At 39.6% G+C, this 27,498-nt stretch overlaps 1 protein-coding gene across 1 annotated transcript in view; it reads left to right on the top strand.

Annotated features, from left to right (window-relative positions):
- Positions 1-27,498, top strand: part of ITGA10 (integrin subunit alpha 10) — an 837,220-nt gene that overhangs the window by 720,803 nt on the left and 88,919 nt on the right. The window contains exons 24-25 of the mRNA XM_044079978.1: positions 2,027-2,111; positions 16,443-16,556. Coding sequence (XP_043935913.1) covers positions 2,027-2,111; positions 16,443-16,556 — 199 coding nt within the window. The remainder of the gene's footprint in view (positions 1-2,026; positions 2,112-16,442; positions 16,557-27,498) is intronic.

Below are 27,498 nucleotides of genomic sequence, written 5' to 3' on the forward strand. Positions count from 1 at the left end.
AACACACACTCTTTGCTTGGGAGTACATTTTCCTCATTCCCGTTTATCACCCTAACCTGCTGCACATCTTTCCCAGTTCAGTACCTCTGTCTAGCTAATTGATACAGGTCCTTTTTTCGCTCCTTAATGCTTAACCTTTCATACAACTCACCATACACCTTATCCTTAGCCTTTGCCACCTCTCTCTCACCATATGCCTCATCTCCTTGTACTCCTGTCTACTTTCTTCACCTCTCTGACAATCCCACTTCTTCTTCGCCATCCTCTTCCTCTGTATACTCTCCTGTACCAGTCATACTGCCAACATTTAAAGTTCCTACCCTCACTTCCAAACTCTTAACCTTCCTCCTCTCCTCCTGCCTCCAGGCATGCCTTCCCACTCTATTTCTCCTTTTCCTTCAGCCAATAGTAGCCCAATTTCCACCTGCACCCTGTTGGCTAAAAGTACTGGTGGAAGTCATTGTTAACCAGTAAAAGAGAAACACTGTGGTGCACTGTGTTCAGTAAACAAAATCCAAAATCCAGAATAAAAAAGAACACAGTTACGTAAAATCACCAAAATTTATTGCTGCAAAGCTTTCGGGTTTCCCCTTCCTCAGTGCTATGATAAAACTATTTCAATTCACATTATTTTGTAAATTATTTTGCTGTGGTGAGGTTTTTTAAATGTTTTCTAAATGTTGTTTTGTTGTTTTCTTGTTTTTCAAATGTTTTTATTGGTTGGCTGTGTCATATGATCAATTACTTTCTCATTATTTAAATGTGAATTGAAATAGTTTTATCATAGCACCGAGGAAGGGGAAACCCGAAAGCTTTGCTGCAATAAATTTTAGTGATTTTACGTAACTGTGTTCTTTTTTTATTCTGGATGGCAGTCATTGTTAACCCAGGCTTTCACTGATCCAGTATGGAAATCTGTATTGTTGTCCACATATTTGATATGGCAAACATTTTACACTGGACGCCCTTCCTGACATAACCCTCCCCATTTATACTGGCTTGGGACCGGCATGAAGAAATACACTGGCTTGTGCATCCCCAGTAGCTGGGTTGATTACAATATTGTATATATGTTCAGCAAATGTTACTTTCAACTATGAGAAGCAGGTAGGGTAGTAGAGGGTGGACTTAGGCAAAGATAGTCTGCAAATCCTGGGTGTTTCAAAGCCTTAAGGGAGTAAAAAAATATTTTGGGTGCAGTGTTAGAGGGAATATACCATGAATGAAAATTCAGATATTTGGTGGAAATGTATACACAAGTATTCTTGTACATCTAGAAGTCTTAACGCCATGTTTCCCAGAGTTCCTGCTCTCTGATGAAGATACAACACAGGATACGTCAGGTCTTGGAATCATATTTTATCAGTGTGTCCTAAGCTAAAACAATACAAGCTATAATTAGGCTGGGCAGTAAATAAATTTTGACTAGGGTGGGTACATCTCGACCAGAATCTTTTTTCTTCCATGTCAACGTCATTAATGGGGATATGGGCAACATCTGAAAGGGCTGTGACCCAAGTGATCCTGTTAGTTGCTGAAAAAGCAATAACAAAGAAATATAAATAGCAGGATCTTATATCCATAGACAAGGTTCTTAAACCCTTAGAAGAAATGGCAGCAATGAAGTTGTATTGACTAGATGCGAAAGCCAGAGCAAAATGCACTAACAAGTGCCTCTTACGGTGTCTAGCACATGGGAAGCACTGCACCATGTGACCTTTCAAGTAAATAATGGGAATAAGACAGGAGTATGGGATAATGAGGTGGTAGTAAAGGACATGGACAAGGTGGTACAATTAAATCTGTACTTTTTCAATGACTGGACAAGATGCTAGGCTTTGTGTTCCAAAATCTAATTATTTTAGATAATAGTGATTCTGTAATAAATATTATTACTGTAAGTCCATCCATATTTTACTTGTTTGCTGTTTCTGTTTGCTAATTAGTTTGAATAAAAAGACTTGTCTATAAAATATGTATCAGTTTTACTGTTTTGACAACTGTCCCTTATTTTCTGTGGTTGCAGTGAATCTAGTCTAAACCGTTATGAAGTACGGCTATCACGATTCAGCTCCAGGGATGCTGGTCCAGAATTTAGAACCACCTTCAAGGTACTACACAAATGATCACAACACAAAATAGAACTATTTTTTTTTATTTTGTTAAATGTATTTGTTAATAGTGCAGCTCAAGTGATATTACAATAAAACACTTATTTTTATATTTTATTCCATTCCAGGCCTTTTCACAGTATTACACGGACTGAACCACAAATGCATACTAAGTCTAGATATAAAGCCTTGTGACTATCTATAAGTTTGCATAACACATGATTTAAATGAACCGTTGATCCTCCAAATTGCCCATAGGTATGAATGCTGCAGTATTTAAATGACAATGGTCTGAAGACTGGTAGAGATGGGTGAAGGCTGCCAGCCTAGCCAAATATAATTTTATAGATAATTCTATCATTTGTAAATATCAATGTAAAATACAGGCTGGTTTTCTTAAATGAAAGAACAGGCTGCTAAACGTTGAACTTCAACAATGTGGCAACATTGCCCTCTGCTGTGAAGAAAACTAAGTCAAGCATTTCACATCTGTTCTTTGAAATTAAAATTATGTCTTGTATGCCCTTTGATCTCCAGAGCTCAGAGCCATTTGGTCTGGGCTAACACATTATTTCTATTGTTTTAACTTAAGGAATAATTACTAGAGTGTACATGTGAAATGTCTTTTATTGTTGTAGCTTCCTGAGCAGGTGTTAGCTTGCTAAATAATGTAGCCTGTTGGCCTGGGAACCCCAGGCTACGTGTCAAAAATGATGTAACGTATATACTGGGAAACCCAAGTGTGAAAAGTGATGTAATCTGGGAGGGCCCAGCAGAAATGTTTGTTAGTGATTTTAAAAACTATTGCTCAAAGAGAGACTATAAGCATTTTGTCTGACTATCCGACTCAGCACTCTGCCTGTTGTCTTATGTAAGTTATCTTAGACTTGTGTTTTCTCCTAGAAGTAGCTAGGAATTAGAAAGTTTAGACTGTATTTTTCTGTGATGTCAGAACTGTACTACTGATTTATTTTAAGTATTTCTGTGTGTTCTCTGAACTTTCTTGACTAGCACTGACTGTGTAGTAGAAAGTATTGTCTTGTGGTATTAATTATTTATTATTAAATATTTTAAAACCTTTTAACTGTGGCTGGTTTGTGTAGAGATAATTTAAGCTCTTTGGAGTACTTGTATGCCTCTGGTAAAATTGTACCTATAGCTATAACCCTGGACTATACTACCAATTAGATAATAATATTGCACAGTAATAATTAGACACCCTTTTAAGGTCCTTTGAGTAGCTGATAATTATTAGTGGGTGGTGGCAGCTGTTACTACCATATAGTCTAGGTAAAAGGGGCACAGCTGGAGAACCTCTGCCAGCCTTCCCCAGCAGTGTCTGTGTGGTTGTGTAAACTCTTATCTCAAAGTGTGTGTGTCAGCTACTTGGGCAGGGACACAAAGCACTGATTGGACAGAAAGGGTGCTGGAGATTTTAGCTTGCCCACTAGGCTGAGATCTAGACCCTATAGCTGTGCCAGTGGGTAGTCTTATTGGGGACCTGGGGAGCAAGGGAGCGACCAACCCTGGACTGACTGTGATCTCTGTGTGCTTTTAAGGGAAATTGCACCTTACTGTGTATATTTGTTATCCTTTAATCAGATATGAGATGCCCTCTTTGGAGTTAGTGGTGAGGCTCCTTGATTGCTGGCCCAGGGCATGGGGGTCACATATTAATTGGTTGGCAGTGGAGGGATATCCATATCACATTTTAATTGGTGGCAGTGGTTGGGATATCCTCACATATGTGTTTGGCAGCGGTGGGATATCCACATCACATATTAATTAGTTGGTAAATACTAATTGGCTTGTAGTGGTGTGGGTAGAGTGAATCCTGTAGCTTGTGTACAGTGAGCTTTGAAGGTGTTTTGTACTCTAAAACAGCCATGCAGTGAATACTCAGAGTTCAGATCACAATTGTTTTATTTCTTTTGTTAGCTTAGTTAGTCAGGGTGAGCAGGCAGCATGTCAGCAGGGGGTATGGAAATCTGACAAGGAGCCAGCTGATGGAGATGTGCCAGGCTAGGGGACTAGTGCATGGAAACCTGACTAAGGCAGACTTGATTGCAGCCTTGGTTACAGCTGCATCAGAAAACAGCAACCAGGAGGACAATCAGACTGGCAGTGGAGATATAATTCCCTCAGAGAATGGACAGCTCAACTTTTCTGCAATGGACTTAAAAATCCAGCTGGAGCTAAAGAGACTTAAGTTGGAGGTCAGGCATGTGGAATTAGAAGCAAATGAGAGACTTTGACGTTTGCAGGCTGAGGAGAATGAGAAACTGTTACATCTGCAAGCTGAGGAACAAGAGAGGCAGAGGCAGCATACGAAGGAGATGACTCTTCACCAGAGTCATAGAGGTAATGGGGAAGGGAGTAACTGGACCCCAGAAGCACAAAAGGTCAGTAAATTTCTTCCGCAGTTTAAAGAGGGGGATCATTTTGATAGTTTTATTCATATGTTTGAGAGGGTATGTAAACAGTATGAGGTTGACCAAGAGCTCTGGGTACGGTTCCTGATCCCCTTACTCCATGGTAAAGCTGTAACTGTTCAGTACAAAATGTCTGACATTGCATGTTTTGATTATACTGCTGTAAAGAAATGTCTTTTAGAACTGTTTAAGCTAACACCTGAAACATATAGGAAAAAGTTTCATGAGCATAGACGCAAGGCAGATGAAAGTGTGTGTGAATATGTTGCTGAACTGAGCACTTATTTCCATAGGTGGGTGAGTGGATGTCAGGTCACCACTTTTGAAGAGCTGGCAGACCTTTTGGTGAGGGAATAAGTCATAAGCACTTTGCCTGAGGACATGAGGATCTGGTTAGCTGATAGACAATGTGCTACTTCAGATGAGTTGGGGAAGAAGGGAGACCTATACCTGGCAAGCAGGGCAGCCCTGCACAGGAAGGGGACCCCCAGTACTGCTCATATGTCTAAAGGAACCCATGGTGGGCAGCACAGACTGCCACAACAGAATCTGCCAGTAGCAGGGGAAGCCACTAGTCCAGATACATGTCCAGGAGCTTGGGTTAAATGCTTTGAATGCAACCAGTGGGGCCATGTGGCATACAGGTGTCCACAGAGGCAAGGTGGAGAACCAAAGGTGAAAGAGCCAGTAAGTGGGAAAGACAAAATGCCAATAGTAGGTTGTCTTGAGACAACAGGGGTACTAAACTACCATCCTGCAAATGTTCTGATAGGGAAGGATTTGTATGAGGCAGTACCATGTGCTTATGCAGTTACACATAGTAAGTCTAGGAGACAAGCATTTGGGTCTGGTAGCCTGGGGGATTCCCAGACAGACTGCATACTTGCAGCCATGACTGGTGAGGTAGTTACTTCAGGGAGTGAGCTACTCTGTAGCAGTGAAACTGAAGGTGAGCCACAGCTGCTTGTGGGTACTGATGTTTCCTTGGACAGAGGGACTGCAAAGGTAGAGGTGAGTAGTAGTACCAAGGCTGACAGTGAGGCACCACTGTCAGAGGATGCCAGATTTCCTGTGGAAGGGGAGCTAGGAAGGGTTACAAGGAGAGAGTTGAGACAGGCTCAGCTCTCGGACCTTACATCGCAAGGCCTGAGGCAGGTAGTTAGGGAGGCACCTGATTCTCAAGGAAAGGGGGAATCTGTATACTGGGACAAAAGGTTACTATACAGAGAGTGGACCCCTGACAGAGGGCTAGAAGGTGAGAGAGTACAGTAGTTGGTAGTGCCTAGAGGCTACCGTCTGGTGCTTCTAGCCATAGCCCATGAAATTCCTTTTGCAGGTCATATGGGCATAAAATGTACAATGAGGTATATTTTGCAGAACTTCTATTGGCATGGAATTTCCAGAGATGTAACAAGGTACTGCAGGACCTGTGAGCAGTGTCAAAAGGTAGGCAAGGCAGGAGACAGGGTGACAGCTCCTTTGATGCCTTTGCCTGTGATTGAAGAGCCATTTCAGAGGGTAGCTATGGATATTGTGGGTCCTCTGAGTACCCCAAGTTCCACAGGGAAAAAGTATATCCTAGTGGTAGTGGATTATGCTATATGATATCTTGAGGCAGTGGCTTTGTCCTCCAATGAGGCAGAGAAGGTGGCAAATGCTTTGTTAGAAATTTTCAGCAGGGTAGGTTTCCCAAAAGAAATGCTGACTGACAGCGATGCCAATTTCATGTCAGACCTGCTGGCTTGTCTGTGGAAGTCTTGTGGGGTGAAGCACATGAAGACCACCCCCTAACATCCCCAGACTAATGGTCTTGTTGAGAGGTTAAACTTTACAATCAAGTCCATGCTACAGGCATTTGCAGATGATTTTAAGAGGGAGTGGGACAAATATTTGCCTCATCTGTTGTTTGCTTAGAGAGAAGTTCCGCAGGAATCCACAGCTTTTTCACCCTTTGAATTGCTGTATGGGCATAGGGTGAGAGGACCTCTAGATTTGATTTGAAATGAGTGAGAGGGTGAGTGTGAATCTCACAAGGAGTCTGTTGTGGCATACGTCCTAAACCTCGGGACAAGGCTCAGGGAACTCATGGGCTTGACCCAGGTGAAACTGGCAGAAGCCCAACAACAGAAAAATGTGTAGTATGACAGGAATGCTCGAGCTAAAGAGTATGCTGTGGGACAGCAGTTAATGGTTGTTATTCCTGTCAGACACAACAAGCTGCAAGCAGCTTGGGAGGGTCCCTACAATGTGGTAAGAAAGGTAAGTGATGTTAATTACATGGTGGAACTGCTAGGCAGAAGACAGGAGCACAAATTGTACCATGTTAACATGATGAAACCTTACCATGATAGGGAGGCCCTTGTGCTGAGCATTTGCAGTGGATTGCTTGAGGAGTCTGAGGGAGATCTGGGGACTGATCTCCTCAGTGAGGCTCGGGCTGACACCTCAGCAGAAGAGGTAGCAATGTCCATGCAACTATCTCCTACCCAGGTTCGAGAAATCTGAGCAGTGTTGCAGGAATTTGGGGACATGTTCACTGGGAAACCAGGGTGCACCCATTTGGGGCAGCCACCAGGTGGATATAGGACCCCAAAGGCCTATTAGGCAGGCACCTTACAGAGTGCCTGAGAGAGTGAAACAGACTCTGAGGGAGGAGGTACAGGAGATGTTGGAACTAGGGGTGATTCAAGACTCCCAACAGTCCCTGGTCCTCCCCAGTGGTGCTGGTGCCAAAGAAGGATGGCAGCACCAGGTTTTGTGTGGACTACAGGAAATTAAATAGTCACACAGAGTCGGATGCTTACCTCATGCCTAGAGCAGCTACGTGGGGCTAAGTATCTTACAACCATTGATCTTACCAAGGGTTACTGGCAGGTGCTCTTGACTGCCAGTGCTACAGAGAAGTCAGACTTTGTGACTCCTTTTGGCTTGTATGAGTTCACAAAGATGTCCTTTGGGATGAAGAATGCCCCAGCGACTTTCCAGAGGCTGGTAGATCATATCCAGGCAGGAGCAGGAGGGTTTGCCCTTGCTTACCTAGATGATATTGCCATCTACAGCCATTCCTGGCCAGAGCACCTTCAGCATGTCAGGGAGGTGCTGGGCAGACTACAGAGGACAGGGTTGACCATTAAGCTGAGCAAATGTCAGGTGGGTATGGCAGAGGTCTCCTACCTAGGACATAGAGTGGGAAGTGGGAAGATAAGGCCAGAACCTGCCAAAGTGGAAGCCATTCAGGCATGGCCTGCACCTGTTACTAAAAAGCAGGTGAGGGCATTTTTAGGGACAGCAGAGTACTACAGAAAGTTCGTCCCCAGTTATAGTACCATAGCTGCTCCCCTCACAGACCTGACAAGGAAGAACAGGCCAGATAAGGTAGTGTGGACCACAGCATGTGAGCAGGCATTCCAGAAGCTTAAATAAGCTTTGGGATGATCCCCAGTGTTAGCCAGTCCAGATTACAGCAAATAATTTGTTGTGCAGGTGAATGCTTCAAACCATGGTGTGGGAGCTCTACTTAGCCAGATTTACTCAGAGGGGGAAGAGCACCCAGTGGTTTATCTCAGTCATAGGCCCAAACCCAGGGAGGAATGTTATGCAACTGTAGAAAAGGAATGTCTAGCTATAGTGTGGGCATTGCATAAACTTCAGCCTTATCTATATGGAAGGAAATTCACTGTTATGACAGATCACAACCCCCTAATATGGTTAAACAGAGCCAGCCAGCAAAATGCCAAGTTGATAAGATGGAGCCTAGGGATGCAAGCATATGATATGTCAGTGCAGCACCACATTGGGGGTAGCAATGCCAATGCAGATGGGCTCTCAAGACAGGGAATGGGGTAGGTATACTCAGACCTAACCCTCTCAAGCGGCGTTTCTCAAGGGTCACTTGAAAAAAAACTAGCTTGAGTTCTCCGGGGGGGGGGGGACTGGTAGAGATGGGTGAAGGCTGCCAGCCTAGCCAAATAGAATTTTATAGATAATTATTTCATTTGTAAATATCAATGTAAGATACAGGCTGGTTTTCTTAAATGAAAGAATAGGCTGTTAAATGTTGAACTTCAACAATGTGGCAACATTGCCCTCTGCTGTAAAGAAAACTAAGTCAAGCATTTCACATCTGTTCTTTGAAATTAAAATTATGTCTTGTATGTCCTTTGATCTCCAGAGCTCAGAGCCATTTGGTCTGGGCTAGCACATTCTTTCTATTGTTTTAACTTAAAGAATAATTACTAGAGTGTACATGTGAAATGTCTTTTATTGTTGTAGCTTCCTGAGCAGATGTTACCTTGCTAAATAATGTAGCCTGTTGGCCTGGAAACCCCAGGCTAAGTGTCAAAAATGATGTAATGTGTATACTGGGAATCCCAAGTGTGAAAAGTGATGTAATCTGGGAGGGCCCAACAGAAATGTGTGTTAGTGATTTTAAAAACTATTGCTCAGAGAGAGACTGTAAGTATTTTTGTCTGACTATCCAACTCAGCACTCTGCATGTTGTCTTATGTAAGTTATCTCAGACTTGTGTTTTCTCCTAGAAGTAGCTAGGAATTAGAAAGTTAAGACTAAGTGTTTTTCTGTGATGTCATAACTGTACTACTGATTTATTTTAAGTATTTCTGTGTGATCTCTGAACTCTCTTGACTAGCACTGACTGTGTAGTAGAAAGTATTGTCTTATGGTTTTAATTATTTATTATTAAATATTTTTAAATCTTTTAACTGTGGGTGGTTTGTGTAGAGATAATTTAAGCTCTTTAGAGTACTTGTATGCCTCTGGTAAAATTGTGCAAAGCCACTCCTATAGCTTTAGCCCTGGGCTATACTACCAATTGGATAATAATATTGCACAGTAATAATTGGACACCCTTTTAAGGGCCTTTGAGTAGCTGATAAGTATTAGCTGGGTGGTGGCAGTGATTTCTACCATATAGTCTGGGTAAAAAGGGCACAGCTGGAGAACCTGCGCCAGCCTTCCCCAGGAGTGTCTGTGTGGTTGTATAAACTTATCTCAAAGTGTGTGTGTGTCAGCTACTGGGGCAGGGATGCAAAGCACTGGTTGCACAGAGGTGCTGGAAATTTTAGCTTGCCCAGCTGGCTGAGATCTGGACCTTATAGCTGTGCCAGTGGGGAGTCTTATTAGGGACCAGGAGAGCAAGGGAGCGACCAGCCCCGGACTGACTGTGATCTCTGTGTGCTCTTAAGGGAAATTGCACACACAGTAAAGTGCAATTTCTTATCCTTTCCTCATATATGAGACACCCTCTCTGGTGTTAGTGGTGAGGATTGAGGCTCCTTGATTGCTGGGCCAGGGCACGGGCATCACAAATGGACCCAGAAGTAAACAACACAATGAGTTTCATTTAGCTCACAGCTTCAGGATGCCAAACAAAATAATGGAAATATAGCCTCACCAACAAAATGTACGGTCTTTGTATATTTGTTCCACCATTTAAAAAGTCCAGTATACAAAAATCTTCTGGTCCAGCTAAGGAGGAAGGCCCTGATGGATTCTGGGCCTTACCTAGAACATCCACTCCAGCCTCAAAACTGTATACCTCCCTTAGAGCTTATGAAGCTAAGCAGTCACAGGTCCCTTTCTGGGTTATAAGGTCACATCTGTGGACGAGGCATCATGAGAGCCTCCACTTGAACACTAGACACTGAACCTCTCCCTTGACACTGTAGTGGATCAGGAAAACAGGACAATGAGCCTCCCCCTGAGATCCTAATAATGTTATCACAGCTTGAACAAGCCCTCCTTTTATACCAAACTAAATTGCACAAATGGTCTAGTAATGACGCATTATCCAAAACATGTATGAATTTCTCCTCTACTTAATACATACTAGTACCTGAATAATCTTAAAGAAACAGTTCTTAGTGCTTTAAAACCAAAAACCCTTAAAATACAACATTTTTCCTAAATTTACAATATTTGATTAAAATAGTAACATTAGCTACAGCATTCTATATCCCAAAATGGTAAAGTACCATGTGTATGTGTGTGTTTGTGTGTATATATGTTTGTGTAGGTGTATGCTTGTGTGTGCATGTCTTTCTGTCTGTCTGACTAACTGCCTGTCTGTCTGGGTACAGGTGTGTCTTGTGTGAGGCTGACATCCTATCTAAGGTTAGTTTTTCTGCCTCGCACCCACTGATTTAGAACTACATAAAGTGAGTTTCAGGGAAATTAAAACACACGAATATGCCAGCAGGCAAACATGACCCACATAAACTAATAATAATAAATTCACAAACCCCAAGCTTAAAATGAGCACTGTTTAATGAATTACACCAAATAACTAAGTGCTTTTGCCTTCGTGTTAACAATAGGCTTCTTCAGACTTATTTGACACACAAAAAAAAACACTTTAAATATCTTCACCACATTGAGGCAACCAATCATCTTCATTAATTAGATGAGAAAAAAATTTAAAAAAAAATATTTAAAGACATACACTGACTTGTTGGCAACAAAATTCATATTAATTTAAACCATTCATAAACAATTTGACATCAGTCTTGATAAACAGTAAATATAAATATGTACAAATTTAAAAACTACACCTTTTACTGAATAATACAAAACTGTATCTATTGTATTCTGAAGCTTTGACCTACAGGATTAGATCTTATTTGCCCTTTGTTTTAAAATTGGCTTTATAGAGATGGTGTCATTTAGACCTGCTGCAATCATAGCATTCAATCTTAGTTGCCACCTAACTTCTTTTACTTCAACTTCAGTTTTCACATATATGTCTTTAAATAGTTTTTTTTTATTTTTTCTCATCTAATTAATGAAGATGATTGGTTGTCTCAATGTGGTGAAGATATTAAAGTGTTTTTTTTGTGTGTGTCAAATAACTCTGAAGAAGCCTATTGTAACACAAAGGCGAAAGTCGTTTTTACCTTGGAGTTTGTGAATTTATTATTTTTAGTTTATGTGAACTTCAGAGAAAGAAGTGAATTACTAAATGAACCAGTTCAACAAGAACCTACTGAAGAAGTTTCTATTCATAGGCAGTGCTGATGCCATAGCCCATTTTAAACTGTCTGCAGTCTTAGAAGGCAGGATAGAACTTGTACCCTTTACAGACCAGAAAGCAATTGAAATATCTGAGCTTAGGACAGCAATGGATACAGCCCACAGGCTGGAATCTGTCTTACTGCATTTGTATATTGTTGCTAAAATGTTTGGTAGCTTCTAATACAAACATGTAAATCAGAAACTTCCATTAACCATTTATAAAGAGTGGTCACCCCACCGACTTGACAATGTTCAGATCCTCACCCAGTACCCTCAGAAGTCAAAACCAACTCTCCTCCACTCACAACTCTGCTGTAGTAGTAATAGGTGAGGCCACCCCCCATCCAAATCTTAAGAGTTATTGGTAATCTCATCCTCCCTAGCAGCCCTAGTGGGTAATACATATAATTTCAACAGCCTGTCATCCAATACAGCCCCCTAACCCTCATGTCTCCCAGTGCTGACTAGAGTTCCCAGCTTTACCCAACCCTCTTATCAATGTTCAGAGACCACTACCTCCCCTTCCCACCCGCCAGTAATCTTTGTATCCTCTCCTACTTCCCACACTTGGCTTTTCAGTAACTGGTGTTTGTTACATCCTTCAGATTTGTCTTGTCAGGAATTAGATCCTTTACCCATTTCACACATACAGCTAGTGATCTGAGCCTTTGAACTTTGCTCACAAATGGTGTCACTGATTGGAGCAATACCTTGCCCTCACTCATTTTAACAGCAGCTGCAGTACTTTGTCTACTCCCACTTGTACTCCTGTAGTACTCAGTGTTCTTGACATCACCCTAGTTTCCCTCTTCTCAGGTCAGTGATTAGTTTGCCCCCTCTTCTGTTAGCTACATCTCCAAGCCATGGTGGACAGCACATTAGTCAACTGCCTTACACAGACCTGTGCTGTCCAGGTGCAGAATGCTTCAGATCGTAAAGTGCACCTCATTAGTATAGTGTAGGATGGACAGTTTGACCAATCACAACAGATATCTTGTGTTATGCTACTCCTGACCAGATCCCTCCTGCCCACTCTAACAGCCCACCCCTACACACCCTATCAAAATGTCAGTATTGCAGAATATAGCCCTGTGACAGACCATGTTTGTAAATCTGACTTTAACAATTGGCTTAGTTTCTGGTGTCATTCTAGGGGGATCAAGTACCTAACGGCCTGGGAAGGAATGATCAACAGACCACAATGCTTTGCCAGAGATGGCCTGCATCTGTCTCACCTGGACTTCAGGCTTCTGGAAGAGGCTCTTGCCTCCCTTATAGTGCCTTTTTTAGGAAAACTGATGAGGTTAAAACTACCAACATAAAAATTTAAAAAAAAACACAAATTAAAGGCCATGCTGCTAAATTCTAGGAGTTGAAACTGCACTCATTGCAAGCATTCCTAACCCTGGAAAATGCTGACATATGTGCAGTCACAGAAACCTGGTTCAAAACTGCGGAGAGCACCCCAGCCTTACCTGGTTACTCATCCTATCATACATTCAGACCGCAAACTGTGGGCAGTAAAGCCAAAGGAGGAGGAGTTTCAATATACATTAAAGGCATAATTACCTCCAGGGTGGTCAAACAGTATGATGCACAGAAGACACTCCAGGTGCAGTTAACCATTGACAAGACCCCTATTCAAATCATAGCTAGCTACCAGCCCCCAAATCTGACTCAAGATGCCCAGTCCACCTATTTGGGCCTGTTCGAATCTATCACGATTCAACCCTTTACCCTGATCCTGGGTGACTTTAACTTCCCAAACATAGATTGGAAGAACTACTCATGCCAGAACACAAATGCCCAGAGATTCCTTGATTTTGTCAATGCAAATGTCTTGGAGCAGCTACTTGATACCCCCACAAGAGGTGATAATATCTTGGACTTGGTATTAACCAACATGAGTAACCACTGCAGCATCCCTATAGTATCATACTCCCTGATAAGATCTGACCACAAAGTGGTCACTTTCGAAGTCACTATCTCCCCCAACCCCCCACTAGCTAGGATCAGACATAAAAACTTCTCCAAAGCTGATTACAGCCTCCTGAGGGATGGTATAAACAGCTTCATAGCCCCCTCCACCTCCACAGGAACTGGCACCAATATCCAGAACTACACCAAAGCACTATACGAGCATTTATATAGATGCATGGAATCAGGAATACCCAGCAGGACTAAATCATCCTCCACAAGGAAGAGTAAACCCATCTGGTAGACATCTGCCATAAATAAACTCTATAACAAAATAAAAAAAAATGCTGACCATGAAAGAGCAGGTGTCCAATTGGAAGCAATGTCTCCTTAGCCTGAACAAACAAATAAGAACACTAGTGAAATCCTTCAAAGCAAACTTTGAGTGCAAATTGGCCACATCTAATAGAGACAATCATAAAGCCTTCTTCACATATGTCCATAACCTCAAAGGAAACACACAGATCTGTTCAGAACTGGTGGTCAAGGACACCACATATACCAAGGTGTAAATATAGCAAACCTGCTGGCTGACAGATTCGCTGAAAACTTTATACCCTCTGTCTCCCCATCTGTAAATCAGGACATCCCCAGTACCTGCCCCCTTACCCTTATATCTAGGGAACAGGTCATCACTGCTGTCTCAAAGGCAAAAAATATAGCCTCCATGGGACCGGATAATATCCCAGGCTGCATCTTAAGTGAACTTAGGCAGGAACTTGCAACACCATTAGGCACCCTATTCAACCAAAGCCTGAGTACTGGCTTCATCCCAGCTGAGTGGAGGACAGTCACTGTCATCCCTTTACACAAAGGTGGAGTGTCCACCAATCTGGGAAATTATAGACCCATCAGCCTAACTAGCTTGATCTGCAAGGCCATGGAATGGATTATTATGGACCATATTAACAAGCTCATTGGCAACCTCCAAACACTTGATCCCACACAGTATGGCTTCATCAAGGGGAGGTCATGTCTGCTAAATTTGGCTGACTTCTTTGATACAGTCACCAAAGCCATGGACGAGGGGAAGATGGTGTACATCGCCTACCTTGACCTGACCAAAGGCTTTGACACTATTCCCCACTCGGGCATAATAACTCTCTCAACTAGGCATCAATCCATATGTTACCAGATGGGTAGCAAACTGGCTCACTGATAGAACCCACATATTCAAAATAGTGGAAGCCACCTCAAGCAGTAGACCCATAAGAAGCGGCGTACCCCAGGGTTCAGTCTTGGAGCCTCTGTTATTTGGGCTATACTTTTCTGAGGTGCAGGCCAAAACCAGTGGGCTATGGATGACCAAGTTTGCAGATGACTGCAAGCGTGTGCTGTTATCAGTTCCCCTAGTATATGGACATCCTCCAAGAGGGTCTCACTCAGACAAATGACTGGTGCCAGAAACATGGCCTCAAGCTGAATACCAAAAAATGCATCATCATCCCCTTTGGGCAGAGTGATGCTCCCACAAATTATCACATTAATAACAATGTTTTAAGCATGCAGTTAGTCATGAGGGATTTGGGCACCCAGGTTGATAGCAACCTGACTTTGACCACCATGTTGCTTCCATTGTATGGAAAGCCTTCTCATAAGTAAAGGTATCTCATCCAGAGACAAGGAGGTCATAACATCCCTGTATTCTTCCCTTATAAAGCCCATTATTGAGTACAACACCCCTTCTGGCATGTACCTCGCAATGCACCTGCAGCAGCTGGAGAGACCACAGAAGTTCCTCACCAGGAGAACCCAGGGCCTCAAACATCTACCATACACAGACAGGCTAAAAGCCCTATCTCTCTACTCAGTTTCATACAGACTCAAGTAAAGGTGACCTCTGTCTGGTATACAAGGCGATTACGGACCCCACCTTGATGGGACTGCTGCATATCCACAAGTCAAGCTTCACTCGAGTAACCCACATGCTTGGTGTCAACCTGGTCTTTGACATCAACAAGGTGGTGGTGGGACAGATTTGTTTCCCAGAGACTCCCCCATCTATGGAATACACTCCCTCTCCATATCAAGCAGAGTACCTCTTTACTCCTTTTTAAGCGCAACCTGGATAACTGGATGGGAAACAGAAAATATACCCCTGGGCTTCCACCTGTGTCTTTGTTGGACAGGGGCATCGGCTAGGCTTATAAGGTCCTCAAGGCAAATAGCCTAGTAACCTCCTGTGATGCTATGATCCGGTCTTTGTTCTTTGATTTCCAAACAAGTTAATAGCTATGTTACTGCGATTCAGTTCAGGTGTAGTGGCATATGTACAAAATAACAGAATGCTTTCAGATATCTGTGTTCTGACTAGGACAAGCAGGTAAAATATCCCCTCACTACAGTAATTGGTAATACAATATATATTAATGAAACTGGAGACAGTTTTGATTTATGGTTATATGAATATATTTAACAATATCATAACTGTACTGTATTAAACAACGTTATTAGACTGTGTTTATTTTCATATATAGCTGCAGAATAAACAAATTGCTTTAATAAAAATAATATCAACACGCAGACTGGTTATTTATTTATGCACTCTGTTTTGTTAATAATATAGACCAACTAAGTTAGATGTTCATTCTTGTGTGATTACATATATATAGGTATAAGTAAGCTGCTTGATTAATAGTATGTATCCAGGAGCCATATCTCGGGCTTCATAACCCCATGCCTTAACCACTTACAATGCTGCCTCAAGCTTGCTGCCTCCCCAGTAAGCACATGCAAATCTGTAATCTGTATCTGTATTTACAGCATACTCAAGTTATCTTTGTATATTTCTAGTTAGAACATACAAAGTATCTTTTTAAATTCTCATTCAGAATGTAAGCAGAATGTTACATTATGGTAATGAGTTTTGTATGTTTATTTTTATGCACTGCAGATGCAGAATCTTGGCTGTTACCCAATCAGCAATTTCTCCATAAATCTTTTCTTGCCTGCGATGACCTACAGATTCTGGCCCCTCCTGTCAGTGACTGCTATACGTGTTGACAATGTAAGTCTGCTGCTGATTGGTACAATACTTAAAGTGCTTGCATAGATTTGTACATGTACACATAAATCTTCCAAATGGTCATGATCAGTATTAGAACTTATAAATACTGCTTACCACCATCCATTAGGAAAAAGAATAATCTGCTGAAATGATTCAAAAAAGGAATGGAAACCAGGCATTTCATAATTTACTTCATCTAAGATACTCATCTGGGTTATAGATAGTCAGAAAGTTTAACTGTTGTATGTCTTTATATATCTTAATATATCACTTAGGGGTTGTACATATGTAAAGTCCACAATGCAAGTTATATATTGATAGGTGACATATGTACAATCCAAGCCATGTAGCACCAGTATACTATATCCTGTTTCCCATTTGGTACATTGGAGAAGGGTGATATTCAGAAAGTGCCATTTGCAAATAATGACATGCACATATATGATGCAAAATCACAACATGTATGCTACTAGCAGGTTGTTTACATGGCCTTTGCCAAGCTACATAAAACTGTATGCCCTACAACATGGCAGTGTCTTTCAGCTTTGAAGCCCTCCTTGTCTCTCTCACCTCTTTGCTACAATCCCCACGGAGAGATAATAAATGTGGTTGATTAGTTACCCTCTTGTGGTTTGCTTGTCTTATCTCTTCTATTTTGTATAGAAATCTAAATAACTGAAAAAAGGGAAACCATGGTAGTGCGGTAGAGGTCATCATATTTTAGTCTTGCTTTGACGAAAGGTTTGATAACTTTTGAGTGCTTTTTATTACATTTTCTGACTCACTAAAGCAATTATTGAAAATAGGATACTCCAAAAGGAGACATGGCCAGATGGATATTTGACTGACTATCCGTAAAACTGCTCTCTACACTGGAAACATATGGAAATAAATTCAGTGGATAATCTGCTACTGTCTGTGAAATTTCAGTTTCATTCATTTCCCCTAACTTGCATTGCAGTTTCTCAACTGGTTACTTATTAACGGCATTTGATTTGACAGGTTGACTGCATTGTTAAATTCACTGTTAGTTCCCAGTCCATTCACAAAGTCAGGCTGCTCAGATTACTATGTGCTACCAGATACAATGTTAGGTAAATTCTGATTGGCCAGTGGTGTCATTTACCAAGTTTTCTTAATTGATAGGTGAGTTTAGAACTGGTCGGCATGTGGCATTTTGAAGCTGTTACAGTGCCCTTTATTAAGTGATTTAAATAAGTTTTCTCTGACCTTCTTTTAAGTAAAATCACACTACTTCTAAAGGTAAACTGTCTGATGTCTGACAAAGATAAAACTGCACTACTGCACTTCCTTTGTTTCAAATAATTGTAAAAGAAAATAACTGTCAAATATTTATAATTAGCGAGACATATAAACTGACGATGGGGACGGACAGTTAAGATAATGCAGACATTACATTGTTGAAAGATGAAAATTGCTTACTGATTGGTAAAATAAAGTGTTTGATCTTTATTAATCCATTTGTTTTTTATTTTGGTTTGTTTTATACAACTTGTTTTTATGACCATTTTTATTTTTTGTAAGAAGTATTTAAAGCTTACTTGGATAGATAGAGATTTTGTATTATTATTTTAGAGAAGAAAAGAGAATGCTAAGAAAACAAAGATTTGCTGAGAGAAGGTCTTGACAGAAAACCTTAATGGATCAACAAGCAAATTGGATGACATGCTGTTCTTGATAACATTTCAGCAAAACAGTAACCAATAGTTTTATTTAGTCAATTTATTATTTCATCAAAACTTTGGCATTCTCCTTACTCCCACTGCTGTGCAATCTCAAAGTATATTTAGAAATGCAGTTGTGTGGGGGTGAAGAGGGGGTTTGACATAGCAAAAAACTCTGCTTTGTATCCTTCATTAAATTCAGTGGTATTGCTTGTCAATGTTCCTTTTTTCTTAGAATGCCTGCCAACAAATTTCCATTGATGCTTAGCCATACAACCATAAGCTCAAACAGATAATTGGAAAGTTTATAGTTTCTTCAGCGAAATTAGCCAATGTGAACAAACAGAGTCAATACAAGTAAGCCATTTAAGTGATGGTTAACAAATACTGTTAGAGAGAGATTAGCACAATATGAAGAAAAAATGTCAGTACAAATTCCAAGTGTTCAGTTTTATGATGCAGATTTAGTCATCGCCCCAATCTACACTGAACCACATGGACATATTCATTCTGAAACTGTGTTATAACACTGAATAGATGTATTGTGCCACTTTCTGGTACCATTTAACTTATAATGGTGGGAGCTACAGACTGTAATATTCCACTCTGCTGCTATCAATATTTATGTACAACATATTCAGCAATATGAGCTTTGACTCTTATCACTCATACCATTTAGTATACATAGGATAATTGGCCTTAAGGTCATATAGGAAATAAGAATTGCTGCTTTGGGTAGTAGCGAGCACCTGCCATAGTCAAATAAGCTTTACATTGCACAGATACTGACTATCATCCCAGGATTTCATCCATCTCAGACTTAGCCCAAGGTCTTTCAGTGCAACCTTATCAACAGTAATTAAGATCTGATCAAATTATTTTGCAAACATGGGCATGCACATGTATACACACACACACACACACACACACACACACACACACACACACACACACACACACACACACATACACACACACACACACACACACACACACACACACACACACAGTAAGCTGTAACTATTGAGTACCAACTCCTTTCTTCAAAAGTTTATGGTATACTACTACCAGTTAGTCAAAACTAACACAATAACAAACATTACTGCTTATGTTTAAAATAAGCTAGCATTTAAATATTCAAATTGTAGTAATTTGTTCTGATCAGTAACCCTCCCAAGGACAGACACCACACAGTTTGGTACCTAGGTAAAATACAAAAACCCTTAAGCTAATAAATAAATCAGCCAGCAGCATTTACAGTAAATTAACGAATTAACATGCATTACTTAAAACAAATAAGTTAAATGATTTCTTTTTCAAGGAAATATGCAAAACAATAAAAAACTTACACAAGAAATTGTAAATAAAACACTCAAAATGACAGAAAATGCTCAGAAAAATCTAACATATCAACTAAAATTATCTGTTTCTGGCTAAAATGAACACCATATCCTTACTTACTCTGATTTCAAAGGTCAAAATAGAATTTGCAAAGTTCTTTTAGACAAAACGTCCACAAATTGACATCTGTCTTAAAACTAGGCTCTTGCAGACAATACAGTAATTATTGTAGCTTCTGTTACTTTTATTGCTTTTTGAATTAACACCCAGTATCTTGTATTTCTAAGTTCTCAAACAGGATTTCTTGTAACTTTAGATTAAATTTAGAAGATACCTATTTCCAGAGTTATACCTTCTCTCTCAACAAGCCTTTCCTGTTTCCACAGTTTCATCTTTTGTTTTAACTAGTATCCAAAAAAATGCAGCAACTGAAACATTAAGCTTGCACTGCAGATTTGCACAGAAAAGCTGCAGAGTTTAGTTTCATTTTTAAACTGTAACAGATTTCCACAGTAATAAGTTGCAAATGCACAGTTGTATACCATTTACGCAATTTCATTTACATGTTACACTATACTGAAAAAAAGCAAGAACAATGCAGCTTCTTTGTTATCTTCTAAATAATTATTCGCACATATTTCCTGCATTTTCCTTTTGGAAAAAGTAATAATATTTCCTCAATGTAAGGAGCAATACCTAATTTTTTAAACATAATTTGTTTCAAGTTGTATGATACAAACATTATCAAAGGAAGAGTAATAACACAGCTTTACAAGAAACTTTAATAAGATACTTCCAGCCTTCAACATGATATATGAATTTATTTTAGAAAGGCTAGCAAGAACCACGTGAAACATTACGCAACTATTTCACAAAACTAAAGTCATTAGCAAGTAACTTAATTTAACAGATGTTAATTCAGAGCAAAAACACAAATTATCCAGAACTTTCACTCAGAGAAAAGTTAGATAACAGGGACTATCCGGCACAGATGTCTTCTTAAACAAATTTCTCTCCAAGGAGTGGTCAAAAGAAGTTTCAGAACAGCAAGCAATTGCATTAGAAAATTATCAGGATCATAACCAGTGTGCAGGACAACAGACATAGAAAAGACAGATACAACAGTACATCAAAAGTAGGAGCAGTAAAATGTCACAGAGTAATAGTAAAAAAGAATATAAAGTGCAGACACTATGATGGAAATATCCACCTAAAATGTATGCCCCATGAAATGTAATTTTTCAGTAAATTGCAAAAGCCAAATCATTCTACAAGAATCTTTAGATGAACACCAAGAAAATAAAGTACAGAGTTAATAGTTAAAACTGGTGTGACAATTTGTGTTTTAACTAACTCTAATGGCAAAATGTTTGCCATATAAAGAAAACTGAAATGGTATTAGATGTTTAATCCAATATTATACACACACATGCACACCCTCTATACAGGTCCAGGCACTAATAAGGAACAGATTCCATTTCTCCCTAACACATATTCACACCTCCAGCTTCTGAATGAGTCCTTAATGAGCAAAGTGCATCTTTTGTTGCTCCAGATTCGATACTTGGAATTATAATTTTATTTACTTACTTACATATTTGCCAAAAATGTTGCGAAAAATATATAACAACATTTACAATTCATTACATAAAAAAGACACTTATTTCATAACAGAGTAGCAAGGATTAACACAGTGGACGACGCATATAACTGTTTATTTCAGATTAAGGACACACATAGCCATTTATGTCAAGGCATGTCTAGATTAAACATGTTACGTGATATGTGTAAGAATAGAATGTGTGTGTAAACTTACCATAGCAGTAGATGTTTGAGTGATCACTGCTGCAGTAGCCTAAACTAGATGGACTATATCCTGCCAAGGATATGACAAACAGACAGCTTCCAAAGCTTCAGAATACCCTCCATGCATCCAAACTGTCAAGCAGCTCAAGCTGTGCTGACTAAAAGAAAAGTTTGAGTTGCTTTCAGAGCTTTCATGCCAACAGAGAGAAGGCTAAAGCCTTGAGAAGCACTGTGCTAGGAAAATAATACAACTAATTTCCACACCCAGGCATAAAAACATTCCAAAACAAGGGGAATGGAGGGAGAGATCAGCTACTGCAGCAGCGATCATTTGAACATCTAATGTTATGGTAAGTTTGCTTATACAACTGTATGGTCTTCATATAGATTATGGGTGAAGTACCCTAAGCTGTATGGGTAGATTACCATAGCTTATTTTGACTGGAAGAAAGATGAGGGTCCAGAAGTACCTGGAGAATGGTCCTAGTAAAGCTTGACTTAGACATGGAGAAGGAATCTAGTTTATATTGCTTTGTAAAAATGTACACAGAAGACCAACTTGTTGCTTCTAGAATACTTCTAGAATCCAACCATTTCCAAAAAACCACACGTGAAGCCAAGTCCCTGGCAGAATGAGCCTTGACCCTGCCTGTAATAATTTTGTTATAATAATATAGTAATATCATGAGACAAACACTTGAAAAAGGTCTGGATTGACACAACTTGTCCTTCTCTTTTTCTTTTGTCCCTTACAAGAAAAGAGCAATTGATCAGAGATTGTGCAGGATTTTGTTCTGTCAAGAAAGTACATAAGCTCCTTTATGGTATCCAAGGTGTGAAAAATCCTGTCTCCCTATTATTAGGTTCTGGAAGGATGGAAGGGAAAGAGAAAGCTTGGCTAAATGTATTCTCAGATACCTCTAGAGGCATAAATAAAGAATTCATTCTTAATGAAAACATATATGTGTGGGAAATAAGATAAGATTGATCCACCATAACAGCTTGCAACTCAGATAATCTTCTTGCAGAATGTCAGAGCAATTAGTAGCACTGTTTTCCATGTCGAGATTCTCTGAACAGCCTGATAAGTTGATTCAGGTGGAGCAATAGTTAGTTATACTATCACCAAATTAAGATCCCAAGAAGGAGCCACCTGAATTCCAGAAGACTTCATATGCAACACTGCTTTCAAAAACATTTTCAAATAATAAACACTCTATTCTCTACTGGATTTTAACCAATAGACCAGCCCTCTCTTCTCACACTGGCTGTCTGCCATACAGCCTCAGTGATCATTTCCCAACCTATCTACTTAGACAATGAACTAACCCAATAAAACAAATTATATACCAACAAATAAGAAACAAAAAACATCTTAACCCCATTGACCTTATAAACATCCTTAAACACTGTAACTGGTCACCACTTAAAGTACTTCCCTTGGAAGAAGCATTACACTATTTTAATACCACCTTTCTGATCATCCTAAATACACAAGCCCCTATCAGAACCATTTGAGTTAAAACTAAATAAGCCCCATGGCTAAACAAAGAAACTAGGTCACTACTAAAAATAAGGGACAAGGCCTGGGCAAACAGGTACAAAAGCAAGCCCCAACCTGCACAACAAACCTACAGGGAACACAAAACAAAGCAAAGAGGCTAATTAAACTAGACAAAAAAAAAACTATTACTCCGATATCCAAACCAAACACCACAATGACTCACAAAAATTCTGGACAGCTATAAACAGGATACTCCAGCCAGGCAAAATCAGTACACCCCCCCCCCTTCTACCAATAACAACTTAGAAAATATTACTACCCAATTTAATAGATGGTTTACAGAAACTATCCTAGTCCTGTCCAATAACCAAACATCCTGTCCTATTACAACTACTACCATGTCACCAGAGAACACCACCACCTTCTCCCTGCAACCTTTTTCTACTGAAACAGTCAAAAACAGCTAAAGAAAGTAAAATCAACTACACTAGCTGCAGACAACCTACCTGCTGACTTCCTAAAACTAACTGCTGAGGATATTGCCTACCCATTAGCTATTCTTATCAATAGATCCATAGCTGAATGCTTAATCCCTTCCATCTGGAAAACCTCTTACATCATACCACTTCATAAAGGTGGCACATCAACAGAGTTAGCTAACTACTGCCCAATCGCAATCCTATTACCTCTGTCTGAAATACTTGCGAAAATCGTTCACAAACAAATCACTGATTACCTCCATACTAACAAACTACTAACCAATACTCAGCACGGCTTTCAACCATATCACAGTACTACTACTGCATTAATGTCATTTACAAATACTAACAACAAACACAGAAACAACAAGTTCATATCTGCTATCTTCCCAGACCTATCCAAAGCCTTTGATACGGTCTGTCATAATAAACTACTAAACGTCTTTGCAAAATTAAACTTATGTCAATCCATCCTTGCCTGGTTCCAGGATTACTTAACTTGGTGCCAGCAAGTGGTATACTGGCAACATACACTCTCACCACTACTCCCAGAGACCCTAGGAGTCCCACAAGGCTCAATACTAGGACCCCTACTCTTCTCATTATTTATAAACAACCCCATACAGCAACCCCACAAGCCTCCTTCATCCAATATGTAGACGATTCTAGTCATATGTGCCGCTACTATCTTACAGGAACTTCAAACACAAACTCAGCAATCCTTCCTAGCAGTAGAAAAATGGTTAACAAATTCCAATTAATTCTGAATCCCTCAAAAAAAACAAGTTCATGATATTCCATCCCACTAAAACAACCATACCCATAACCACTTTTAGCATTGTTTCATTAAATAACACCATCATCATTCCATCACACCACACTAAACTTCTAGGAGTCGAAATAGACTGCAGCATGAGATTTGACATACACATATCAGAAACAGTCAAAAAAGTACATAAAAGGCTTGAAACATTTTATAGGAATAAACCCTTCTTCACAGACATCACTAAAGCTACTATTGCCCAGACCCACCTGATCTCTACACTGCTCTATGCATCTCCCATACTCTTAAACCTAAGAAAATCTGAAATGCCAAAACTAGAAATCTGTTACAATAAAATTGCCAAATATGCCACAAACTCACCATTTAAATCACACCGCTGTACAGCACTCAAAAAACTTAACTGGCTGGAACTCCCTCAACTCCTTCTCTTCAGCCAGCTAGCTACAGCCCATAAAACCATAAATAAAAGAGGTAGTGTATCAGAAAACTAATAACCACAAAAAAGCCACACGATAGCACACTAAAGTCAGGTCTCAAATATAAAAATGGCCACACAATAAAGCCCGAAGGTCGCTCACTTTATTGACCACACTAAAGCTCAAAATATGCAGTGCGTTTTTGTCTTAAACATACAAAGACTTCATCAGATGTATTAATTCACAAGCAAGCGATACTTCTTATAAATTCCTCCCTCTTGAAAATCACCCAATCAAAACTTTATTAACCTTAAAAACATTTTCAGTATAATTTAAATCAAGTAGCAAAAAATAATAATAACTTTATGTGCTATATAATGTGTTCTATGAATACATATAAATACATATAAAAAACTGTGTAACAATAGTTAATAACCATATGGCAAAATATATATGTTAAAAACTGTATATAATATATATATATATATATATATATATATATATATATATATATATATATATATATATATAAAGGTTGTTGTGTCTTTCGGCTTATCCCGGTTAGGGGTCGCCACAGCGGAACTCCGGTCCGCTAATGTTTGGTAGTGGATTTTTACATGCCGAGTTAGCAGCCTTGACGCACAACCTTCAACGAAGGCACGCCCATTCACTCATGCCTCCACACAGAAGGCACTCTAGCTGAGAATCAAACGGGACACGTCTTGCTGTGAGGTGACAACACTACCGCAGCACCACTACCATGGGTGTATATATAAAAAGTTATATATATAAAAAGGTATTCCTTCCATTCCCATCTAGTGGCCAAATTGAGAATTACAATTTGGCTGCCCTAAGCTTCAAAACTGGGCCAAGGATATATAATCATTTAAGCCTACACATTTGTTTTCCTCCAATTTTAATTGCCAAAACAATTCTCAAAACTCTATAGTGGTCTCCCATGGTCCTCCACATGGGTCCACATCCACTTTCTCTATAACATAGAAACCATACTTGGCTGATGGGCAGGAATTAAGATGCCAATATAGGGCGTTAGTCTCATCCATTTTTCTAATATCGTTCATGTGCTCATAAATGCGTCTTTTCAATTTTCTGGTAGTTTTTCCTATGTAGAAAGCCCCACAGGTGTCACATATAGCAATGTAAACCACCCCTATGGTATCACAGTTGCTATAACCATTTGTTCTAAGTTCTATCCCTCTTTGGGTTAAAACCACTGATTCTCCCTGGAAGACATAAGCACATTGCGAACAACTACCACATTTGTATGGTCCTGTTTTTAAGCACATTGCAAACAACTACCACATTTGTATGGTCCTGTTTTCTTTCTACTCTGTCTTTTCTTTCCAGTCTCAAATATTTCTTTGATGTTCCTACCTTTTATGTAAGTGAATTTTTAAGGGCTCCACAAATATTTTTCTTAAATCTGAAAAATTACTAAATTTGTTCCAGTTGTTAATAACTACTTTCTTAATTGTTGTTGTTTCCGTACTATAATTTAGTACAAAGTTGCTGTTCCAATTGACAGTATCCTGTTCTTTTTTATCTCCCTCCACCAATCCATGTATTCTCAGCTTCCCTAAAATAGGGGCAAATTTCCTGTTTCTTTCTTCTTTCACCTCGACCATTATTTCTTCAGTAAGGGCTAAGGGGTATTCTCGTTCCATAAACATTTGTTTTCATTTTTGACTTTCAATTACAAAAGCCATCATCTGATGTCATTCTACTACTTCTAATTAGTTGTTGCCCCCTCAAAATGCCCTTTTGTGTGAATGGGCGGGCACTCATATAATATATATAGGTTCTCTTTCTAAAAACATTAGATTTGAAGTTCCTTGACTCAGCTACTTTTTCTAACACCACGTCTAGGTACTCTAGTTTCTCTACAGAGACAGTGTGGGTGAATTTTAGAAATTATTTTGTGCCATTAATGTAACATATAAATTCATAGAATTTTTCCTTAGGGCCTGACCAAAAAATACATCTATCGTCCAGGTACCTATGGTAATAGTTCCAAAATTTAGAATATATAGAATGTGTTATATATTTCTCTTCCCAAGTGGATAATACTAAATTAGCATACATGGGAGCACAACTTGCTCCCATGGCTACTCCGCTGGTCTGCTTGTAAAATTCTCCTTCAAAATACAGGAAGTTATTTCTTAACACCAAATCCATTAACTCAATAAGTAAATACACCTTATCTTGTTCTATATCCCCTTTGAACCTTAAGGCCTCTTCGAACCATTCCAGTCCAGTAGTGTGAGGTATCACATTGAACAGGTCTTGGATATCTAAAGTTACAAAAATAAGCTCATCACTGAACAAATTCTGGTTAATACTCCTTAAAAATCCCATGAATCTTTGAGAATCCCCACCCTCTCCGTCCAAACCTTGTTTAGTTCCAGGTCCAAGTATTTTGCCAATGGGTACGTCTTGGACCATGTAGCGGCCACTATTGGTCTGAGAGGTGGATCTTCTATGTTTTTATGAACTTTGGGGATCCCAAAGATCGATGGTATTTTTGGTTTGTCTGTTGTTAAAAAATTAAATACTTCTAAAGTGATGTTGCCTTCATCCAATATTTCTTTCAACATGAAATCTATTTTCCTATATGCAACATTAATCTTGTTTCTAGAAACTAGAGTATCTGTCAGTATCATTGAACATATCCAGCATTTTAGCTGAATACATTATACTGTCCATAAAAATCACCCCCCACCCTCCCTTGTCGGGCTTCATAGCCTTGATATATTGGTTATCTTTCAAGGAGATAAGTAGCTGATATTCTTCTTTCGTATGATTATAATGCTTTCTCCCTTTCCTTTGACTTAACCTAATCTCCTCCTCCACTTGTTTTTCAAAATTCCTTAATTGTGGATGGAGGAGGGGTTATATGTGGTCTTCTT

This window comes from Protopterus annectens, chromosome 8.part0, assembly GCF_019279795.1.
Source record: "Protopterus annectens isolate FY-2018-M chromosome 8.part0, PAN1.0, whole genome shotgun sequence".
Lineage (NCBI taxonomy): Eukaryota > Metazoa > Chordata > Ceratodontiformes > Protopteridae > Protopterus > Protopterus annectens.